Source organism: Gossypium raimondii, chromosome 5 (genome assembly GCF_025698545.1).
Source record: "Gossypium raimondii isolate GPD5lz chromosome 5, ASM2569854v1, whole genome shotgun sequence".
In the NCBI taxonomy this organism is placed as follows: Eukaryota; Viridiplantae; Streptophyta; class Magnoliopsida; order Malvales; family Malvaceae; genus Gossypium; species Gossypium raimondii.
This window is the reverse complement of record NC_068569.1, coordinates 21,416,075-21,438,650: the sequence shown is the minus strand read 5'-3', so window position 1 is coordinate 21,438,650 and position 22,576 is coordinate 21,416,075. Positions and strand designations below refer to the sequence as shown.

At 36.2% G+C, this 22,576-nt stretch overlaps 2 protein-coding genes and 1 pseudogene across 2 annotated transcripts; 1 reads left to right on the top strand and 2 right to left on the bottom strand.

Moving 5' to 3' along the window:
• Positions 1–9,712: 9,712 nt before the first annotated feature.
• LOC105769857 (putative serine/threonine-protein kinase) lies at positions 9,713–10,987 on the bottom strand. The gene has a single exon (XM_012590793.2). The coding sequence runs from the start codon at positions 10,985–10,987 to the stop codon at positions 9,887–9,889; it is 1,101 nt and encodes a 366-aa protein (XP_012446247.1). The 3' UTR covers positions 9,713–9,886.
• Positions 10,988–11,041: 54 nt separating this feature from the next.
• On the top strand, positions 11,042–13,817 carry LOC105769856 (pentatricopeptide repeat-containing protein At4g20090). The gene is made up of 2 exons (XM_012590791.2): positions 11,042–11,190; positions 11,288–13,817. The coding sequence occupies exon 2, from the start codon at positions 11,696–11,698 to the stop codon at positions 13,592–13,594; it is 1,899 nt and encodes a 632-aa protein (XP_012446245.1). The 5' UTR covers positions 11,042–11,190; positions 11,288–11,695; the 3' UTR covers positions 13,595–13,817.
• A 5,212-nt stretch (positions 13,818–19,029) lies between these two features.
• On the bottom strand, positions 19,030–21,395 carry LOC105766876 (cationic amino acid transporter 5-like; annotated as a pseudogene).
• Positions 21,396–22,576: the final 1,181 nt, after the last annotated feature.

Below are 22,576 nucleotides of genomic sequence, written 5' to 3'. Positions count from 1 at the left end.
TCTAGGAAATAAGCACAATCCTCATTATCAATCCCAGAGTGGCCTATCAGGTTCTTCATTTTTTCTAACCCTCCAGGTACCAATCGGTTAAACTAGCTCATCATGGTTCTCTGTAATTCTAGCATCTGATCTCTCATCTCCTGTTGAAATTCGGTCAATTGCTCATGCATCTGTATCTGCATTCGCTCCAATCTCTCCAACCTTTGGTCCATTCCTTTAGTTTCTATTCGAGTAGCGCAAGGGTATTGGTTTGGTAGGTTGGTTTCCATTGACTCTGAAATGATTTCGTTTGATTAGGGTCTTTTAGTGAAATTTGATGCATGCAATGAAATGCAATGCAGATGCATGAAATGAATGCAAAAAAGAGACGTTGATTCTTGGTTCAATTCTATTATAACAACTTTACTAGAAAACAAATCTCTTTACATAAAGCGGATATATATATGGCTTTGCCCTTATGTTCCAAGAGAACGATCCTTTTTTTCATTCACGCGTTAAGATAAATCTCACAAACTCTTCAAAAGGGACGTCTCTTTTATCTCCTTTTTGCTTGATCCGGGCCTTGACTTGTTGCTCGCTCATCCTCATGATGCTCATTGGCTTTTCTTTAGGAAAGTTCAGCGGATCTCGAATAATCTTTGTCACATTGAATCCTCGGGCAACGGAGCAATAGTTGTGTTGTCCTCTATTAAGTTATCATCTTTCTCTTGTTGTGTTTTCTCAGAACATATTCTGGCCACCGTATTATTTTCCACTTTATCAAAAGACCCATTTCCTTATGACAAGCTCTCTGTTTAACAACCGAACCTGAACCAACACCTCTTTATGATGAAAATGCAATGCAACCATAACCAAAATAAAAGAAAACAGGTTAGTATAAAACAGAAGCAAGCAGGAATAGATAGAATACCTATTCGGGTGAATACTAGGGGTTCGAAGTGGTTCTATCTAGGGTGGGCTTCTAAGGTTCACTACATGAGGTTTGGTTCTAAAGAAAGAGGTACCCGAACCAGCAGATTCTTCGATCCTCACCCATTATAGGCTCATACGGACCGAGTTCGGTTCAGGGGAATACATTTCCCTATGGCTGCACGGAGATGAAAATCTCACGAAGACATAGGTACGAATGTATCCCGAAAGTGATCCACTATCCTGCACGGAGGTGAAAACCTCACGAAGGACTAGCTTCTCACTCCCACTTAAGAAGGTGTGACCAAAGGTCATGTAATGCAATGCAGAAAGGCATAAAAAATTTAAAATAAAAAATTTAAAATATAAAACATGATGAAAACTCAAAACAATTGAAATGAAATGAGAGGATCGTATATTTAAATCACATTTTCAACTTTCGACAAAAAGACAAGAAATAATCAACTTGTGGCTTGACTCTCTTATTTTAAGTCCCCGGTGGAGTCGCCAAGCTGTTGACACCATTTTTTGGATAAAAAACGGGGTCGACTTGGGTTTTAAAAAATGAAATGGGAGTCGCCACCAATCCTTTTTTATGAGGTGTGATTGGATCACCTCGAAAAGTGGTTGTTTTCAATAAACGGTTTGATTTTATTAAAACAACAAGTTTGGTCCACGAAATTCAGAAAAACGGGTTAGGGAGTCGGTTACGTACGAGGAAGGATTAGCACCCTCGATACGCCCAAAATTGGTACCTAGTTGATTACTTAATGTCTTAGTGTCGATGAGTGAAAACTTTGAAGAATTTAAAAATACTATCATTGTATTAAAAAGTTGAAAATTTTCAGAAAAAGGGCATGTTTCACATTATTCAAGAAAGAGAATCATATCCAGTAAGTTAGGACACAATGACTCGAATTCCCGATATGCGAATGAAAATGCTTATTTTAAAAGATATTTTAACTATCTTGGATTAAAAAAGGGATCACGACCAGTAAGTTAGGACACGATCCTTTTTTAATTCTCGATATCATTTAAAACTTGAGTTTGAACAGATTCGTGTAATAAAGTTTAAAAAAATATTCAATTGTTTAAATCAAATGAAGAAATCGCAACCCAATACGTTAGGGCACAATTTCTCAAAATATTAAACATTGAATATTGCATTTATTTCGAAAAATACTCGTCTCGAGAAAACAACGTGTCACATCCAATGCGTTAGGACACAACATATTGAATTCTTGATAACGAGCTTTTTATCATTTTTAAAAGAGTAATCCCGATTATTTAGATTCAACGAAAAAAATCGAAACCCAATACGTTAGGGCTCGATTCTCTTGAAGATCTAAAATACCGAATATTACTTATATTTTTAAAAGTTCTTTTTTGAAATCTAAATAAAAAATGGGTGTAATGGAATGATGATGATAATGTAAGTAAAATAACACGAGCAATAGCATCAAAGATAAGATAAATAAAAAGGACAAATCAATAGCATACAAAATGAATATATAAGCAAATAAAGTTAAAGCATTCTTTTAAAATAATAACAAAAATATAAAAACCTAAAAATGTAAAAGGATGTATATATATAAAATAATATATATATATAAATATATAGGTACGTATACATATATTTGTGAAGATAAAGAATATAAATATAGATATATGTATATAAGTTATAAAATATAAAATATATATAAGTATGTATGTATATATATATATGTATATAACAAAATTTGAGATTAAAAGATAAAATGAGTAAATAATAATAATCAATAATAATAATACAAGATTAATGGATATTTAAACTTAGATAAATAAATAAAATAGAAATACAATAACAATAATAATACAAAACTAATAACATAATATAATAATATAATACTGAGATATAAAAATATTATAATAACTAAGTTAATTAACAAAATAACAAAAAAAGGACTAATTTAAATTCCAAAACAAAGATTTGGGGCAAAATCAAAAACAAAATAAAAGGAAGGACCAAAACGTGACGCGCGCGAAAGGACGGAGGGTCAAATAAGAAAATATTCCAATTATTGGGACACGTGTCGCTTCAGTGAACGCGGGACCAAATTGAAAATATTAAAAACAATTAGGGCAAAATTTGTAAAATATAAATAGTGCAAATTGGCCTAGATTGAAACACCCCAAAAGGCGAAAGCAGCAAATGGGTAAATAACCCAATCGTCCCAAAACGCGCGGACCCTCAGGTCGGGTCGAGTCAACGCGCGGATCCTCCTCACCAAAACGGCGTCGTTTCATGTTTAATATAAATATTAAGAAATAAGCTAAAAAAAAGCAGTTTCATCATTATTTTTTTAACACAGAGAGAAAACTCTCTCTTTTTCTCTCTCTCAGGCCCGGCCATAGTCCGGCCTAGATTTCCGGCGAGTTTTCGCCCAAGCACCGCCAGGTGCGGCGGTCGATGGCTCAAAATCGGATATTTTTTATCCTTTTTTGAAGCTGAGTATCTCTAGGACACGAATCCAGGACCAAATCCCAGAAAAAAAGAGCCCGAGACCCGAAAAACGAGGGGAAACCGCTCGTCTTCTCTCCTTCGGCGCGGCGCAGGTAAGATTTCTTTGCTTTTTATTATTTTGTGTAAAAGATAAAAATAAAACAGAAAATAAAAGTTAGGAACCGATTCGAACACCAAGAAATCACCTTTTATTTTTTTTCTCTTTTTTTTTTACTCGTCTAAAGGCCAGTGGCCATTACAATCTTTTTTCTTTTCCTATATAGCCGATTCGGCTAACCTTTATTTTTGGTTGTGTACTTGATTGATTTTGCAGGTGATTGACCCGGAGCAAGTGGCGCAGGCAGAGGACAGGTGAACGGCGGAGCAGAGGAGTTGGTGAGAAGGCCCTAGATGCGGCGCACCTAGGGTTAGGGGGATTAGGGTTTGCTGTTAATTTTTTTAGTTTGTGGGCCGTTGTTGTTGGGTTAGATATTGGGCCATGGATTATTTTGGGTCTGCTTAGTGTAGGTATAATTTGGCTTGGGTTATGGGTCTGTAATGGGTAAATTTGGGCTTGTACATGTACAATCACACTCGAAGACGTAGCGCTACAACTCAGTCTAACAGTGGATAGACCAGTCATCACGAGATCTGCGATCGTTCCAAGCAAAGTGAACCTCTGCTAATCACTTTTGGGGAAGGTCCCAGACAAGTTCAAAGGTAGTTGGATATCGATGAATTGGTTGAAGGATAATTTCAACGAGCTCCCTAAAGACCCTAAAGACTGAACAGATGAGGTGATACAACACTACGCTCGAGCATACATCATGACGTTAATCGGGGGCATTTTAATGCCCGACAAATTTCAAAATTTGGTGCATGTAAGGTGACTACTAGATCTAGTGGACTTTAATGAGTGTGGGAAACTAAGTTGGGGATCTGCCGTATTGTCCATGTTGAATCGGGAGATGTGTCAAGCCACGCTACCAAGTGCGACGTCGATCAGTGGTTGTCTACTCCTATTGTAATCGTGGGCTTGGTGGCGACTACCATTTCTACGTCCCAAGGTGATCGACTGATTAAATGCTAAAGTTACATATTTTATGTAATTAAATTGGTTAATTTATGAGAATGCACCACTAATTTTGCCATATTTATTGAATTTTGTGCAGAAATGCAATTTGGGGCTAAATAGAAGAAAAAGGAAACAATTGGGCTAGATTGAAGAAAGAAGCAAAGAATGAGGGTCAGAGCAGAATTTTTCCAAGAATAATTAGCTGAAATTGTTGACTTAGTGGGAGATTATTTTGGGATATTTTTTGTCATGGAATATTTTTTTTCTTAAATTCCTATGACTAGTTGGCTCCTAATTTAGTAAATCCACTAGTATAAATAGAGCATGTATTGTTCATTTATTCATCAATCAAAAATATTAAGTTTTTATCTTTCAATTCATTCTCTCCTTTTTCACTTAGCATTGTTGATTTTTTAGTTTCCTTTCATTCAAATTATTAATTTCCAGTAGCTAACCACCCATTTACCTTTATTTTCAACTATTCACAATTTATTATTTATCTTTAGTTTCCTTTACTTTCAATTCCTAAAATTTCCAGCTTGTTACCACTCATAATTTACAATTTCTTTTTCAAATTCTCTTTTCATTCCCAATAGTCAACCACCCTACTTTAATATATTTTCCCAACCCCCATAATCAATCACGTCACCCATCTTTTCACTTATTTACCTTATTTAATTTATCAAATACCAACATGCCCAAAACCTTAGCCAACTAAACCCATTTTCAGCTTTAGGCCGAAATTAGCCTCGTCAAAACCCGTGAGTTACGAACCCGGTCAATTTAACTCCTAAAGTTCCAGTACTTATTACTTCTCCGGATTAAGAGTATGATTTTGTCAACTCACAAAGTCAGATCAACATTAAGTCAAAAAAGACGTCGTTTGATTTAGTGTGATTAGACGTACAGTTGGAATTCCGAAAGGAACGTTTCTAATCGGTTTTCTGTGAACACATTGGCGTGCCAAGTGGAGATTGTTGTTTGGTTCCGTCAAGGGAAGTAGTAACTGGATTTAAATGTCCCACATGGTTGCGGGCATTAGTTCGAGCTAGGCTCTTCTAGAACGCAAAGCTGCCGTAGTTCTAAATCACGAACGTTTCGATCAGTAAGAGTTAGTTATTGGACGTTCCATAACTAACTTACACAAAGAAGAGTTGGTGTCCGAGGCGTCCTTGGTAGTTATAACTAGCTTATTGGAAAAGAAGAGTTCATCCAATTTCGAGGATCGGTTCAAAGACGAGGAAAATTCGTGCCTAAAGCTGAGCTCATTCTAATTAATTTTTCTTAATATTTATTTCACAGTTTTTATTATTCTGTTTTGAACTTTTACTTTTGATGTTATTTTTCTGTTAATTTCAGGTTTTCAAATTTTTATTCCCTCGAACGTCTTGGGCATGACAGCTGCCCCGACATAAATCTGGTCAAGCGAGCAACAATTTACAGTAAACCAGTCTCTGAGGGATCGACCCTACTCCCTATACTACATAATTTGCAACTTAAGGCGTAGGTTTATATTGGTGGATTTGACACCTATCATCGACCCATATATGTTCCCGTTAGTGACGAGGTAAACATTATTTATTAACAAATACGTGGTTGTACAATAACATTTATTATTATATGTTTCGACTAATATATCGTTTGTATAGGTGGAACCATAGGTCGAGCTACGTGGGACTACACAAAGATTTATAAGATATTAGGCTATTTTTAGATCAACGCTCTGAAGCCGAAGTTAGTTACCTATTCTTTTGAACCTATATTAATTACATAATGATTTGTAAAAAACATTCATAAATAATGATATTTATAATTTTGCTTTTCAATTTGAATGGATGTCGTACGCTGACACTGATGTCATATCCTACATCCCATCAGAAGTGTTGTGCAATCGACAGATGTGGGACGTGATGGTGTTGTTGATAGTGTACGTGACGGTGGAAATGTATGAAATAGAGCAGATGTTGCGGCAGTTCAGGTAGAGGCAACGAATTTCGCCGCCATCACAAGACCTGAAGGAGTTGCACAAGGTGGACATGCGAGGGAAGGACAACATCGACTGGTTGAAGCGGTACGAGGAGCACATCGTGGCGTGGGATTGTAGGATGCAATCTATAACCGTTTGTGAACAATTTTTCTCAGCGGACACAACGATAGTTGATGATTACTTGGCATGGTTTAGAGTTGTCGTTAAGTCGCATCTGCTATCACCGGAGGGGAAGAGTCGACAAATTTGGGCGAAGAGGTCACAAGGATCGCCACAACATACTAGGAGGGGACGCGACCACACGATGGGTTCGTCATCCGTTTCGGTAGAAGATGCGCTGCCTGTGGCTGCACAATATTCGGGTCACTTCGGTCCACGTATTCTCATTCAATTAAGTAATCTTGTGTTTTATTCACAAGCACCACCGCACTATGGGCCACCGCTGCACATGGCCGGTTCTTCTATTCCTACAAGTACATATTTCGCTTCACCGACATCCCCCACATACTACACCTCTAAGAAGAAGTCGATGCCAAACCCTGTGTCGAGAAAGATGTCGGCGTACCCATCGCCACCGATGCAAGCGCCCATGCATCAATCGATGGTGATGTCATTGCCCAGTACTTTTTTGGCGTACCCGGGATTTTGGGCACCTTATGGTTTTACGCCTATTAGGTCATCTTGGCTATTGGAGCTAGATTGACTCCCATGAAATAAAGACATAGATGTGATTGTTTAAATTGACAATACGATAAATATGATCCAAGTTGGATTAGTCTTAGATTTATTTATAAATTAATTCATTTGTGCCTTTCCTAAATTCTGAGCAAGTAAATGATCATGCATGTATAACTCATATACTTTATTATATTGAAAATCTTTGCTCTCAGTCTAGTAGGCTAAAAGTTGGTATGTGGGTATATAACTTATTATTCATGACATGATTTCATTCATAATAATAGAATCATAGCTTGATAAAAAGAATAAAGATATATCTCATTAGCATTGTATGAATTGTAAAAATAGAACATTATTATGGGCCATTTGTATAAGACACATGATTTTATCATTTTTTTGGTTTGAAAATGATTTTATCTTTACTTGGCAAATGTAATGATAATTTTCACTACCCAAGATACAACGATGAAAAATATGATTTAACTTAGGATCACAAATATTCTATGAGATAACACAAATATGACAAGGTGATTGAACTAAAACTTGATATAAGTAGCTTTCTTAATGGTATTAATAAGGAGTTCGATCATTCTACTTTTAGTGGATTTAACTTTATAACAAAAAAACTTTTTTTGTTTTTATGAACAATTTCATTAAGGATAAACTACACATATGGCCACTTTTGTTTACTTTAAGTTACATTTTGGTCAATTTTTTTTGTTTTGGGCAATTTAATTTTTTCTTTTATAATCTTTAAACTTTACTCTCTCTTTTTCTCTTTATTTTCCATTGGGGAAACAGAAGAAAATGGAAAATAAAGAAAAAAAGAAAGTTAAAAGAACATAAAAGAAAAAATTAAATTGCTCAAAATGAAAAAAATATGGGGACCAATTGTATAATTTAACCTAAAATTTTTGTTTGAAATGATAATTTAACGTGCCATGTTAGCTTACCGTTACACTGTCAATGACAATTAATGGCTCAATGACTAAAATGTTACAACATGAAAACGTAAGTGACTAAAACGTAACATTTCAAACATAAGTGACTAAAATGTAACTTGAGGTAAACAAAAGTGGCTATAGATATGGTTTACCCTTTCATTAAATGTTTTGATTGTATCTACTTTTTTTTTGACACAATGCCTAAAACTACCCATAGCCCCTCCCCAACTCATAAATGGGAGGATAGTGTGCTTCAGCGCACTCGAACCCATGTTCTCCTGCATTGGCAACAATGTCCATGTCAATCGAGTTAAGACTAAATCGACCATAACTAAATAATTTTGTAATTAATAAAAGAAGAGTCGAAACTTAATTATAAGCTATTTCATCCATAATTATATATGTTCAATTGACCCATTCACTAGCTCACTATAACTCTAAACTAATTACCGAATAAGACATTTGAATGAATGGACAAAATGATGAAGGAGATTTAAATTACATGAATTACTAAATGCGGTAAGTGCATTTTCTCAAGAAGGTAAGAGATGATCTAAGATTAATTTGATTTAATTGGATGAATGAATTAAATGATTGAGAATCGAGAGTCCAACCGATTCAACTAGTGATATATAACTAGAAATAGCCTGAACTCTTTCAAATCGAGCAATCTAAAAATAGGGTATTATTATTATTTATTTTTAACAAAAAGTTTAGATTTTTATTATGTTTTGGATATTTTTATCTTTGATTTTTTGCAAATATATTTATTTTTAAATATTAATATTTTAAAATATATTTTTATATTTTTTAATGATTATTATTATTATTATTTAAATAGTTAATTAAAAAATCGAGAATCCAATCAATTCGACTTCTTATGTCATTTAGAGAGGAGCATTCGACTGAATCAAGTGAAAAGTTGAGGAGTCCTATTTTATCATCATAGTTCAGTTTGAAAATTTTCCAAATCAAGTCAAGTGAAATAAAATTGTAGTCAAGTCAAACCGAGAGAAATTGTTCAAGTTAAATTGAAAAAATTAAACACGTCAAAATAAAATCTTATTACAATATAACTATTTTCATATTAGAGCACATAAATTTAAAACTATATATATTTGAAAATCTTTTAAAACAAAATAAGAGAAATAGTTTAGTATGATAAACTTAAATTGATAATTTGCTTGTTTAGATCCTCAAAATTATTATTTTAGAAAATTTAAAATTTAAACATTTTTTATGTATTCTTTAAATTTTTTGAATTATTATAATTTAAAAAAGGTAAAATTTATAATTTTTATTAATATTTTAAATATTTAAAATTATCTGTAATTTTGTTGTTGAGAATGATCAATTTGCTTATTTTGAAATTGATAGGGACCACAAAGTATTTACATGGCTTTGTTATTTAAATTACAAAATTTAAATTATTTAGACTCGAAAAATTAAATTACTTATTTGAGTTACTCAATAAATCAAATAATTTAATTCAATTAACTCAAAATTTAAATTTTTTAACTTAGAATCGTGTTTTGCTTATACCTATATTTAAACCTCTTTCTGCATTCAAATAAAAAGAGTGATTTTAAATTTTTTAAAGAATTCCACTCTTTAAAGATGCTGAAACGAACATCAAGTTGGAGAAAATGTATTCTCATCAACATTATTAATGGAAGTTTGATTATTAGCCAAAATGATGATAAGCTATTTACATAATTCACATGATCCTATCCCCAATTAGAGATAGAATCATGAACAAAATAATACAACATTCTTATAAAAGGGAAGAAGAAAATTTCCTAACGCAAAATTCAAGTCGAAATTTGATTCAAAAGCTCTACAACTTGTATCATTGCGGGCCTTTCTTTCGATCCTTCACTGCTACACATACACGCAATTCGAAAATACTCCTTAACCTCTTCTTCAATTAACGCATCCCTCGGAATCTTTTGATATACCATTTCTATTTCTCGATTTTGAGCTACCATTCGTCGAGCCCACTCTACTAGTCCTATAACTTTCCCCTCAAACCTCACCGGCCAATTGGGGCGGTTTTGGGTGGCTATCTCGATCATCAATACTCCAAAGCTATAAACATCTGCCACAACCGTCGCCGCCGTGTTCCCTTCACGGTACTCCGGCGGCATGTAGCCCATTGTCCCGGCCACCTGCGTGGATACGTGTGTTTGGGACTCCTCGATTTGCCGAGCCAGACCAAAATCAGAAATATGGGCTTCGAAATCCCGATCTAACAACACATTGCTGGCCTTAATATCTCTATGGATGATGGGTGTATCCAGTCCATGCAAATAAGCCAGACCATTAGCTATCCCACGAACTATCTTCTTCCTCGTATACCAACATAGAAACCTGCCGTCCGGGTTTTCTTGATCTTCACCGTAAATCAATTGGTCCAGACTCCCTCTCTCAATGAACTCATAAATCAAAATCCGATCGAGACCCGAGGAGCAAAACCCTAGGATCTTAACGATGTTTGGGTGGCGAAGCTTACCTAGCGTTTCCATCTCAGCTCGGAACTCTCGGAGGCCTTGAAAAGCATTGGGGTCGAGCTTCTTAATAGCCACGGTGACTCCGTTGGACAGAGTAGCTTTGTAAACGTAGCCAAAGCTGCCGTCGCCGATGATGAGATCAGAGGAGAAGTTCTTGGTGGCGGCAGAGAGTTCCGCCATGTCGATACGGGTGAGAGATGGATCGAAAGCGGCGCTGTCGCATGCGGTGAGAGTGGCAGGGTTAGGGGTCGGTCGGGTTCGGTTTAAGGAACGGGTTTGAGGAGGATTAGGGGGAGCGGGTTTTTTGGTGGATCTGCAGATTAGGAAGATGCAAGCTAAGATTAAAGATACTGAAAAGAAGCTGAAAATTGCTGCAACAATTAAAGCAGGAGCTAGATCCATTGAGGAAACAAGCCCAATTTTTTTTCTTTTAAGAAAAAAGTTAGATTAGAAGAAGAGGAGGAAGATCAGCCATGTGAACGAGAGAGTGAATAATAAGGCAGCAACTAGAATAGGAACGGGGAGAAGGGGGAAGGTCAATGGTGGCAGCATCGTGGAAAGGACGAGTCAACGGAAGAGAGAGAAAGAAAAATTGGTATTTAATGGTAAGTTTTTTTATTTTTTAATTTTCAAAATTCTACCTCATCTCACTCTGACTTCTTTTGGCCTTTACTTTTGGGTCCCGCTTTGGCCGTGAATTAGGTGTCTTCTGGGAGTTTTAGGTAACAAAGCATTTCCTGTAACCGCCGATTAAAAATAAAAAATTAGTGTGATTTTAGATGAATGGTACTTCGATATTAGGTAAAAGATTTCACCGTCGTACAATCACAGTGGATCGAAAGCCAATTTTCCACGCGCCTGATTTGGTAGGCAAAATAACATAATAAAGCCTTTATAATCTGTAATAAATTAAAAGCAAGAAAATAAATTATGTTCTACATTTTATGGGGAAAAACCGAGCACAAGCAAGCAAGGTAGGGCAACGGTGACCAGTGTGTTTGCTTGTACTTCACTGTATGTTTCTCAAACTCAAAAAAATGGTGGATTGTTGAATTTTGAATGCGTTGCCAACATTAGTTCATTCGATTGCTGTCTGCGCTTCAGTCCACTATGGCAAGGCTCAGTGTTATCAACACAATCTGCAGGGGCCTCTCTTCATTCCCGGGTAAAGTGTCCCGAGGGCAAGGACCCTCCCAGTACCCGCCTCTCTCCGATCAGCTTTTCAACTCCACTCCCCAATCCGGTTCTTTTAGATTAGGCGATTCCACTTTCTATTCCCTCATTCGCCACTATGCCCATACTGCTGATTTTGCTTCTTTAGACAATGTTTTATGTCGGATGAAGCTCCAAAACCGAGTTTTTATTGAGAAGTGTTTTCTAGTCATCTTCAAGGCTTATGGGAGAGCCCATTTACCCGATAAAGCTGTGGATTTGTTCCATAGGATGTCCCTTGATTTTCATTGCATACCCACTGTTAAGTCCTTTAATTCTGTTCTCAACGTCATTATACGAGAGGGCTTTTATCATCGAGCCTTGGACTTTTATAATCGTTCCGTTAATGCCAAGAACACCAATATTTCTCCAAATGTGCTCACTTTCAACCTGCTTCTTAAAGCCTTGTGTAAGTTGGGATGGGTCGATCGTGCAGTCGAGGTGTTCAGAGAAATGCCTCTGAGGAAATGTCCGCCCGATGTCTATACTTACTGTACATTGATGGATGGATTATGCAAGGAGGATAGGATTGATGAGGCTGTTTCCTTGTTGGACGAGATGCAAACCGAGGGTTGCTTCCCTTCTCCTGTTATCTTTAATGTATTGATTAATGGGTTATGCAAAAAGGGTGACTTGGTTCGCGCTGCCAAGCTAGTGGACAATATGTTTCTCAAAGGTTGTTGTCCTAACCAGGTCACTTATAACACACTCATTCATGGTTTGTGTATGAAGGGGAAGTTGGATAAGGCAGTTAGTCTTTTGGATCGCATGGTGTCCAGTAATTGTATTCCTAATGACGTCACATATGGAACCATCATTAATGGGCTTGTTAAGCTAGGGAGAGCGGAGGATGCATTTAAGCTAATGACTACTGTGCAGGAAAGAGGGTATGGAGTGAATGAATATGTTTACTCAGCCCTTATTAGTGGGTTGTTCAAGGGTGGCAAGTCCGAGGATGCAAGGAAACTATGGACTCAAATGATGGAAAAAGGATGTAAACCAAACACTGTTGTTTATAGTGCTTTTATAGATGGTTTGTGTCGTGAAGGAAAGCCAAATGAAGCCGAGGAAGTTCTATCTGAAATGATGGACAAGGGTTGCACCCCTAATGCTTATACATATAGCTCCCTGATGAAGGGTTTCTTCAAGGCGGGCAATAGCTATAAGGCAGTCCAGCTATGGAAAGACATGGCAGAACATGAATGTATTCACAACAAGGTTTATTACAGCATACTGATCCATGGCCTTTGTGAGGTTGGTAATCTCAGCAAAGCTATGATGGTCTGGAGAGAGATGTTAGAAAAAGGTTGTAAACCTGATGCAGTGGCTTACAGTTCAGTGATTCAGGGCCTCTGCAATGCTGGCTCAATAGAAGAAGCTTTGAAACTTTTTCATGAGATGCTTTGTCAAGAGACTGAATCCCAACCAGATGCGGTCACCTATAATATACTTTTTAATGCTTTATGCAACCAAAATAGCATTTCTCATGCCATTGATCTCTTAAACGGCATGCTGGATAGGGCCTGTGATCCTGACATAGCCACATGCAATATATTTTTGAGAACACTGAGAGAGAAGCTAGACCCTCCTCAAGATGGAAGGGAGTTTTTAGATGAGCTTGTCATCCGGTTATTAAACAGGCAAAGAGTTTTTGGTGCTTCCAGAATTGTGCAAGTGATGCTACAGAATTTTTTGCCACCAAAAGCATCAACTTGGGAAAGAGTTGTCCAAGAGCTCTGTAAACCTCAAAAAGTTCAAGCTGCCATTGCAAAGTGTTGGAGAAACCTAGACTCTTAATTCTTTTGTTTGTGATTTTGTAAATCCATAAGTGGCTAATTCTGAAAGATTTCTTCATCCTTGAGCAGAATAGTTTCTTTTCTCATCATAGTTACATTGAGAAATAATATCCTCAAGGATGGATCTGCAGGATTTTATTGGAGATACAAGTCAATCTGTTAACTGCAAAATATTTCTTCTTGACATGCTTTTACAACTCTCTTTTAAACTTCATTTCATGTTCTCTTGTATCTTGGATAGGGGATGGTCTCATTCCCTTTTATTTCTGTGACTATGCTCCAAATTGCTGAAATGTGGTTCACAATCAGAATGCTTGAGACATTGACAAAGGTTGAAGGAGACTGACAATGCAAGGTAAACAAGTCATGGTCCCTTAATATACGAGTGTTCACTTGCTGTCATTTTGACATAACTTGAACATGTGCATTAACATATGTCTGCATATGTTTCCATTCTCTGTTGCTCCAGCTGAGCTATGCCCAAGGTACTCAGACTTAGTGATACGGGGGTTGCGCGCGGACCAAGATCGAGTTGCCAAGTCACGGGAAACTCCTACGAAAAACCCTAAACAATCAGATCTGAAACGAAACAGAAAATTAAAAGATTAGAATTTTGAATTTCGGATCCGAAATAAAATCCCCAAAACAAGAAAGAATCAAATTGAGAATAAAAATAAGTGTTAATAAGGATTCTTGAAACCCTAGAGGAGATTGCGATTCGCCTAATTGAACACCAAGATAGTTTTCCCAAATTTCGACAACTGATTTCACCCAAAAGAGTATGGAAGAACCCTAGAAATTGGGGATTTTTTGGGCCGATTCCTTAAGATAGAAAAAGGTGAAAACACAATAAAAACAGAAAATAAATTAGATAAAGATTCAACACAAGCAGAAATAAAGAAAGAATTGACAGCAAGAAATTAAAAGATAAGCCCTAAGAAGCCTTGAAATCCCGAAAGATCTCACAACTCCCTTCAAACGGCTCTAATCTTCCCTCCAAAGAATATCAATGGCAAGAAGAAGGTTGAAGATGGCTCCCACAATCAAAAGATTGTTAAAACAACTTCTAAAGAAAACTCAAGAGAGAATTCTTGGAGAAAACCTCAAAGAAAATTCTGCACTTTAACAAAACTGAAATTTCAATGTATATGAGAAGTTGTTTACAAGGTGACCAGCCATGCCTTTAAATAGGCCTTATAACTAGTCCTAATCTAATTAGAAAACTAAAATAAAAAAAAACTCCTAATTATTTTAATATGGAAATTCGGCCAAGGGTCTTTTACTTGGGACTCTTGGACTGAATATTTACATAAAAATTTAAATTAAGTAAAAAATAAATAAATAAATAAATAAAAATAAAACTTTACAACTTGGGCCACTTTGACAATTTGGCCTGATTTTCAACTAAGTATGGTTTGACTTCTTGGTTGGGCTTGGAATCCTCTTATTGGGCCTTGCCTTTAAGAAATTGGGTTGGGCCTCTGTGACTCGTATCATTCCCCCCTTCCTCAAAAAGATTCGTCCTCGAATCTGAAAAATCAAATGGGGACAAGTCAGCCACATTGAAAGATGGACATGTTTTAAAGCATTCAATCCTCTCAAATTGTTTCCACAAACCATGAATAAATCGCGAGTAATAAATCAAATGGTAAACGTAATCGTCACAAATAGGTATTTGAAAAGGTTCACACGGTTCACGAGTTGCACAATCATACCATGCATTAATTGACGGACTATAGATTCACTCACACATGCATCATAAAAATTATCAAAACAATAATCTTTTTATCAACCATCAAAACAGATAGATCATCAATAAATAAAATAGATATCAAGCATGTTTCGATCTAAGTGTTTTACAAAATTAAATCATCAACATGATATTTGTCACTATCCGAGGAGTACAAAGGTGTTTCAAAAGTTTCAAGCATCTTACCTTTATAATGAGAAGAATAAGGGTCGATTTTTCCTTTTCCATTTAATACAAACCTTCGCTCATCGGGGGCATAGTGTAGTCGAAACTCCGTTGTTGAGTTAACCTTTGTCAAATGCAACTCAAACTTCATGTATAACCACATAAACTGTTCAAGGTACGAATATAAATTGAAAACAAATTTGGCAAATTTCGTTACCTTATTCAAAAACCAAGTATCAAAACAATAGAAAGTATTTGCACACAATAGATGATGCTTGATTTTCCAACAAAATATACCAAAATAGATTCCGTGTTTAAAACTTGATTTTGATTAGTCATGCCAAGTGTAACAAAGATTTCATTAAACCAATCAAGTTAAACCATGAGGGTTTTCGACACGCACCAACTTACATTCAAAACTTTTTTATTCACCAAAATAGATTTGCACAAATTCGCAGATTTTACACAAGGCAAATCAAGAGAATAACAACTCACGCTTCCTTTCTTAGTTCGTGGCAATCCTAGAATAAAATCCATGGATAAGTCTACCCATGGTGAAGTAGGAATCGGCAAAGGAGTGTAAAGGCTATGAGGCATTACCTTAGATTTTGCTTGTTTACATTTGATACACTTAGAACATACCTTTTCGACATCCTTCTTCATATGTGGCCAATGGAAGTGTTCTATCCCATGTAAAGGTGGTAAACCTTTAGGGGACTCACTAAAAACATCCACATAATCCTGCAAAAGACATTGAAACACACTAGGCAAATATCCATTAATGTTAGATAGAGATAAATAGTTTTGCCTAAACCTCACAAGGATACAAGGCTATTTATTGAGTAGGGCTCTCCGCACATCTTTTTTTGTTGCAATCAATTTTTTCTCTCTAGTCTTGCCACTTGCGGATTCACTCACCTTTGGGCCATTTAAATTTTGACTTTTTTCACTACTAGCCTCTTTTCTCTCTGTCTTTTTTATTTTTCCTTTCTCCCTCACCCCCTCACAAAATTTCATCATTTTTAATTGATCTTCTTTATATACATCATTGGGATTTAAAGGAGCAAGAGTGAATTTTCGGCCTTTAAACACAAGAGAGCATCTATTGAGCTTGCCTTGGTGTGTAACATCACGATCAAATTGCCAAGGCCGTCCAAGGAGCAAGTGTGCCACATGCATTGGGACCACATCACACCATACCTCATCCTCGTAATTCCCGAGCTTAAAAGTGATCAAGGACTGTTTTGTAACCTTAACTTCGAGCATTCATTAAGCCTTTGAAGGTGATACGGCTTAGGGTGCTCGATACAAGGTAACTTTAAGGAATCCACCAAATAACGCTAACTACATTTGAACAACTCCCACTATCAATCATAAGTGAACATAAGTTACCTTTATAAAACACCTAGAATGGAAAATATTGGTCCTTTGGTTATCACAATCGCCTCCCATTTGGATGTTAAGGGTGGCGGAGCATCTTATTATTATTTTTTTTGGACTACCTGCAAAACAAACACTCAACACTCAAAAAGAAAAATTAGCAAACCTCACCGTTAATCACTCAAAAATAAAAGTTCAAATTCTCAATGAGGTAGAATTCAATCTTGTGAGTTCTTTATCGGAGTTTATATCAACCAATTAGAGAGTGTGAACCAAACTACCAAAGAATCCTAATTTGCACTAGGATGGCAAAACTGACGAGACACCAATTGATTTGTGTTGCACCGAGGAAGAATTGTGCACACGTTTAAATCCTACTAACACAAGAAACAAGAAGGTGTTAGATATTGTAAAGGGAGAATAAAAAGCAAACAAATGAAAACCTATAGCTAAGAATCAATAAAAATTGTTGAAAACAGAAAACCCGAAAAACTGCGGAGTAACTTGACAATTTCGTTCGAGGTGTTCCCGATCTCAAAAAATCACGAAATTAAATCTGGAATGTCTTCAAATATTGAATTTTTGATCTGGAAAATTTGGGCATCAAATTCAACCCGCTGAATATTTTTTTAATTTTTTATTAGATTTCGTCTTTTTTCGATTTTTTGACTTTTTCGACTTATTTTTTTTGCGGGAAATATTTTTTTATATTCAATAACAGTGCCACAAATATGTATGTAAAATTTCAGATCAATCAGAAAACGTTTACCCACTCAAATGAATTTTTTTTGAAAAATTTTTCTGGGTAAAACTGCTGTTTTTGCTTTAAAAAATTGAGATCAGTTTAGAAATCAACCAAGAACACCCAAAACGCCCAAAATCTGATACCAAATGATACGGGGTTATGGCGGACCAAGATCGAGTTGCCAAGTCACGGAAACTCCTACGAAAACCCTAAACAATCGATCTGAAACGAACAGAAAATTAAAAGATTAGAATTTTGAATTTCGGATCCGAAATAAAATCCCAAAACAAGAAAGAATCAAATTGAGAATAGAAATAAGTGTTAATAAGGATTCTTGAAACCCTAGAGGAGATTGCGATTTCGCCCAATTGAACACCAAGATAGTTTTCCCAAATTTCGACAATCTGATTTCACCCAAAAGAGTATGGAAGAACCCTAGAAATTGGGGATTTTTTGGGCGATTCCTTAAGATAGAAAAAGGCTGAAAACACAATAAAAACAGAAAATAAATTAGATAAAGATTCAAGACAAGCGAAATAAAGAAAGAATTGACAAGAAGAAATTAAAAGATAAGTCCTAAGAAGCCTTGAAATCCGAAAGATCTCACAACTCCTTCAAACGGCTCTAATCTTCCCTCCAAAGAATATCAATGGCAAGAAGAAGGTTGAAGATGGCTCCCACAATCAAAAGATTGTTAAAACAACTTCTAAAGAAAGCTCAAGAGAGAATTCTTGGAGAAAACCCGAAAGAAAATCGCACTTTAACAAAACTGAAATTTCAATGTATATGAGAAGTTGTTTACAAGGTGACCACCATGCCTTTAAATAGGCCTTATAACTAGTCCTAATCTAATTAGAAAACTAAAATAAAAAAACTCCTAATTATTTTAATATGGAAATTCGCCAAGGGTCTTTTACTTGGGACTCTTGGACCTGAATATTTACATAAAAATTTAAATTAAGTAAAAAATAAATAAATAAATAAATAAAAATAAAACTTTACAACTTGGGCCACTTTGACAATTTAGCCTGATTTTCAACTAAGTATGGTTTGACTTCTTGGTTGGGTTTGGAATCCTCTTATTGGGCCTTGCCTTCAAGAACTTGGGTTGGGCCTCTGTGACTCGTATCACCTAGCCACATGAAAGTAGTTTTAGAATCAGGTAGATATTGAATAACATAAAATTATGTCTTCTCTAGGAATTGGAATATGCATCAAACACACATTGGGCTTTATATCAATCAAATGAAACCCGCCTCTCTAGCTCTGAATTATATCATTATGTAGGCAATTGTGTAGGTCTTAGGATTGATGTCCCACATCCTCCCATCCCCTCCAACCCCAACAGGTGCATTAACAGAAGCCCAATTGACTAAATAAAAGGCTTTATGAAATGCTTATTTCAGTGCCTAAAAATGCAGAATATGATTACAGTGTCTTGCTGGGAATCTTTTGCTGTCTAGATGTATGATATACCTTAATATATCATTCATCTTTTCACTGCATCGTACAAGTAGATTCTTTTTGGGGATGACAAGAGTAATGATCTGATTTTAACTGTAAAACACAGGGCTTATAGCTGAAGAATGCTGCACTGAACACTATTGACAATCTTGTTTATGGACTAGAGATAGATGGTGGAATACAGACAACTCGCCAAAAAGACGAGTAGATAGTGGAACATGATAGACTAAGCCTATGCATTCCTTCTTAGCCTTCAGGGCTTAACATCTTTTGTTGATACTCCACATCATAAGTTATATGGAGGCTAAGAAAATGTAGTAAACCAGCATTACCCCTGCAGAGATTCCAAATCTTATTAAAGCTTAAGGTTCAAATACCCCATCACGAAAATATTTGTTGCAATTGACAACTATGGAGAACATGGAACCCTTGGGACCCCCCCAAATTATTGGTGTCTTCAGCTGGGCAGAAAATTGACATTCCCAACGTCCCCAGGAACCAAAGTGGAATTGTTACTATGTAACCTGTCCAATAATGAGGCCTTAATCTCCAGTCAGATGAAGTTCCTATTGAGGAAGCAGTTATATAGTATCTCCTCACAAGAAGTGCAACATCCATCAACATGAATATGACTAGAATGCTCACAGATGGCTAGCTTGTTAAGACATCCAAGCTTGAAAAGAAAGCAATCAGACCACTTGAGACGGTAGTTTTTGGTGTTACAGTCTGGATGGACAAAAGACCATGGTCGGATCACTTGTGCTCATGCAATATGATTAGTGTATCTTGCCTGCCCTAGTGCCTCTACCAGAAGGACAGTGGTTACCCCTTAAGGGCACCAAGAGCTACTAGGTACTACTTAGTCCATTTCATTCCAGCAGCAACAGAATAGGAAGCACCTGGATCTATCTGTGTCATACATCGGAAAAGTGTTAGCAAGCAATATATAACAGTGATGTATTTTTATTCTTTTGGCCAGAAGAAAAGGGTGTTGAAATTTGATGTGTTGGCATGAGCGAACCCTGGAATTATCACTAACAATATTACTAGTGTATTCACTGAAGTTGCTATCTGTTTGGATTGTGAAGTTTTCTTCATGCTGTTTACTGCAGTGGTTGTAGCAATTGCCAAAACTGCAACTGCAATGGTTTCCAAAAGGTTATTTTGCTTGTTGATGTTTTTATGGATACCTAGTGACTTAGGTTGACAGTGTAGGAGAGTGGTGAAGAAGTCCATGTCTGATAACTGCTGCAGTTCCAGCAATGCTTTCAGAAGAATGTTTCCTTCCAGCTGTGATGAATGTCAAATAATCTCCTAATTCAATTCTTAGATAACTTAACAATTGACCTGCCTCTAGTATGTATGCTACAAACTATGTATAGCAAATACAGAAGAAAAGCATTGTCAGCATATAACATGACAATGGTTAGTGCAGAGTGATTATGAGCTTCTTGACAAGTGAGCACAAAGATGCCTTATCCAATAATGGAGCCAAATCCAAATCAGGTAAGATCCCTGAAAGGGGAGACAACAATTCATGTCATCCTCGCGTTGTTTTTGAAGCTAAGATATCTCATTGGCATCATCAGAGTGGCTTATAAGATGGGCCTTGAATCAGAAACATATTTGCGATAGTTCTGATTAATAGGTACCCTGACTCTGGAATGATTCTTGTGGTAAGAAATCATCTTTGCTTCATCTCCAGTGAGTTCTTTGTGGGACCTTGACCCCATGTTCTCATATGTAAATATTGTTACTTTGTTTTCTAGATTCTCATAGCTTTTCAATTCTTGGTGTAGACTGCTGATGATAATATGATGTAGCAATGTGTGGGATCCTTGGCACAGTGGTTCAAATGCCGTTGAATATTAAGACAATGTTACTGCCTCTACACTCTTGCCTTATCATCACAACTTGCCTGATTAGTTAGTTACTAGTGATTTGAACTGTCGCTAACTGTGAGGCTCCCATTTTGTCCATTGCCATACAGCATTAGAGTCAAGAGTTCGACATGCAGAATATTTTAGACAGGTAAAAGTAATAACGGGTAACATAAGTCTAAATAATTAATATCTTGTACTGTGCCTTAGCTTAGTCTTGGTTCTAACATGCCATTGAGACAATGCTTTTCTTTTTTTTTTTTTTTTACAGACTTTATCCAATGGTTTTGGTTGGTCTAACAACCAACAAAAGTTGTATATGGACCTCGTCATTTGGTTTCTATTTGTTAGTTTCAGATGGAAAATAAGAATGTTAAGGCTCAATTCTCAATTTCAAAACCAAATTCGTGTTCTTGGCTTGGCATTATAATTTTCAACATATAAGAATTTTTTGCATGTTAATGTTAATGTTATATATACACTATATAGGCTCATACCTAGTCATTGTAGCAGGTTGGATTTATTTTGAAGTAATTTCTAACATGTGCATTCCTATTAGCCTCGACGTAGCCTAAGCTCTTTTGGCCTCTGAAAGAAGGGTTTATTTTGGTAAGGGCGTATTCTATGTAACAGCAGACGAGCTTTACCACACAATCGATAATAAGTTACAAAAAGGTATCCGTTTTCTATAGTTCTTGTTTTAAAAAAGAAAATACGAGACATTTATACAAAACAATAGAAACAATAGAAGAATCGTATATTGATTATGGATAGAAGTAAATATTCGTTGATGTTAAGAAAACAAATCAAGCGTAACAAATTTCTCTCTATCAGTGCTTATCCTCTACCTCATCTCTTTGTTTCTAACCTTGGGTTTTCGATTTTAGTGCAGCCAACCATTACACCGGCTGTGGCTCACCATTCCTTGGTCACCTCCCTCTCCCACCATCTTCTTTCCTTCATCCTTTTCACCCTTCTTCGGTTCTTCCCTTGTTTCGTATATCTTTTCCTTTTCTTCGATTTTTGTTTTGCTTCCTCAGTCTTTTTCTCAGTTTTCCTCAGCTTTCTTCAGCAGTCTTTGTTTTTTGTCCATCTCTGGCAGTCCTTTCGGTCTCCCTTCATAACGAGACCTGTGGCTCTCCCCCTTTCGCAGGTAGGATTTTTTCCTACTTAGAAAGTCGTTATAGTTAATTTGCAGATCCTCATTATGTGAAAGAAGTGAATGGCTAGGCATAAAAAACGAGAGATATTGACATCTCGTCAGCTGGTCCTGACATTTTTTTTACTTCAATTTGATATGTATCAAAGAAAAAGAGTAATGTTCAAAATGTGGTGAATCAAGTCATTCATTGAAACAACTCCCTATTTCAACCCATATAATATAAGGGAATACCAATGAGAACAGAGGAAGCTTGTGATGATTGGTAGAAAGAGAATACTCGATATGATAACATTTATTGCTCTTCATATTTCCTACCTAGTTGTTGGGGAAAAAAATATTTTTGTTTTGTTACTTGTTTCTTGTCACCGCTACTATTAGGCTGGTTGAACGAAAATCAATTTAATACTGAAAAATGTCGCAACCCATGAACCAAACAC

Coding starts and splice junctions, on each gene's coding strand:
- LOC105769856 (XM_012590791.2), top strand. CDS start 11,696: ATGGCAAGGCTCAGTGTTATCAACACAATCTGCAGGGGCCTCTCTTCA.
- LOC105769857 (XM_012590793.2), bottom strand. CDS start 10,987: ATGGATCTAGCTCCTGCTTTAATTGTTGCAGCAATTTTCAGCTTCTTT.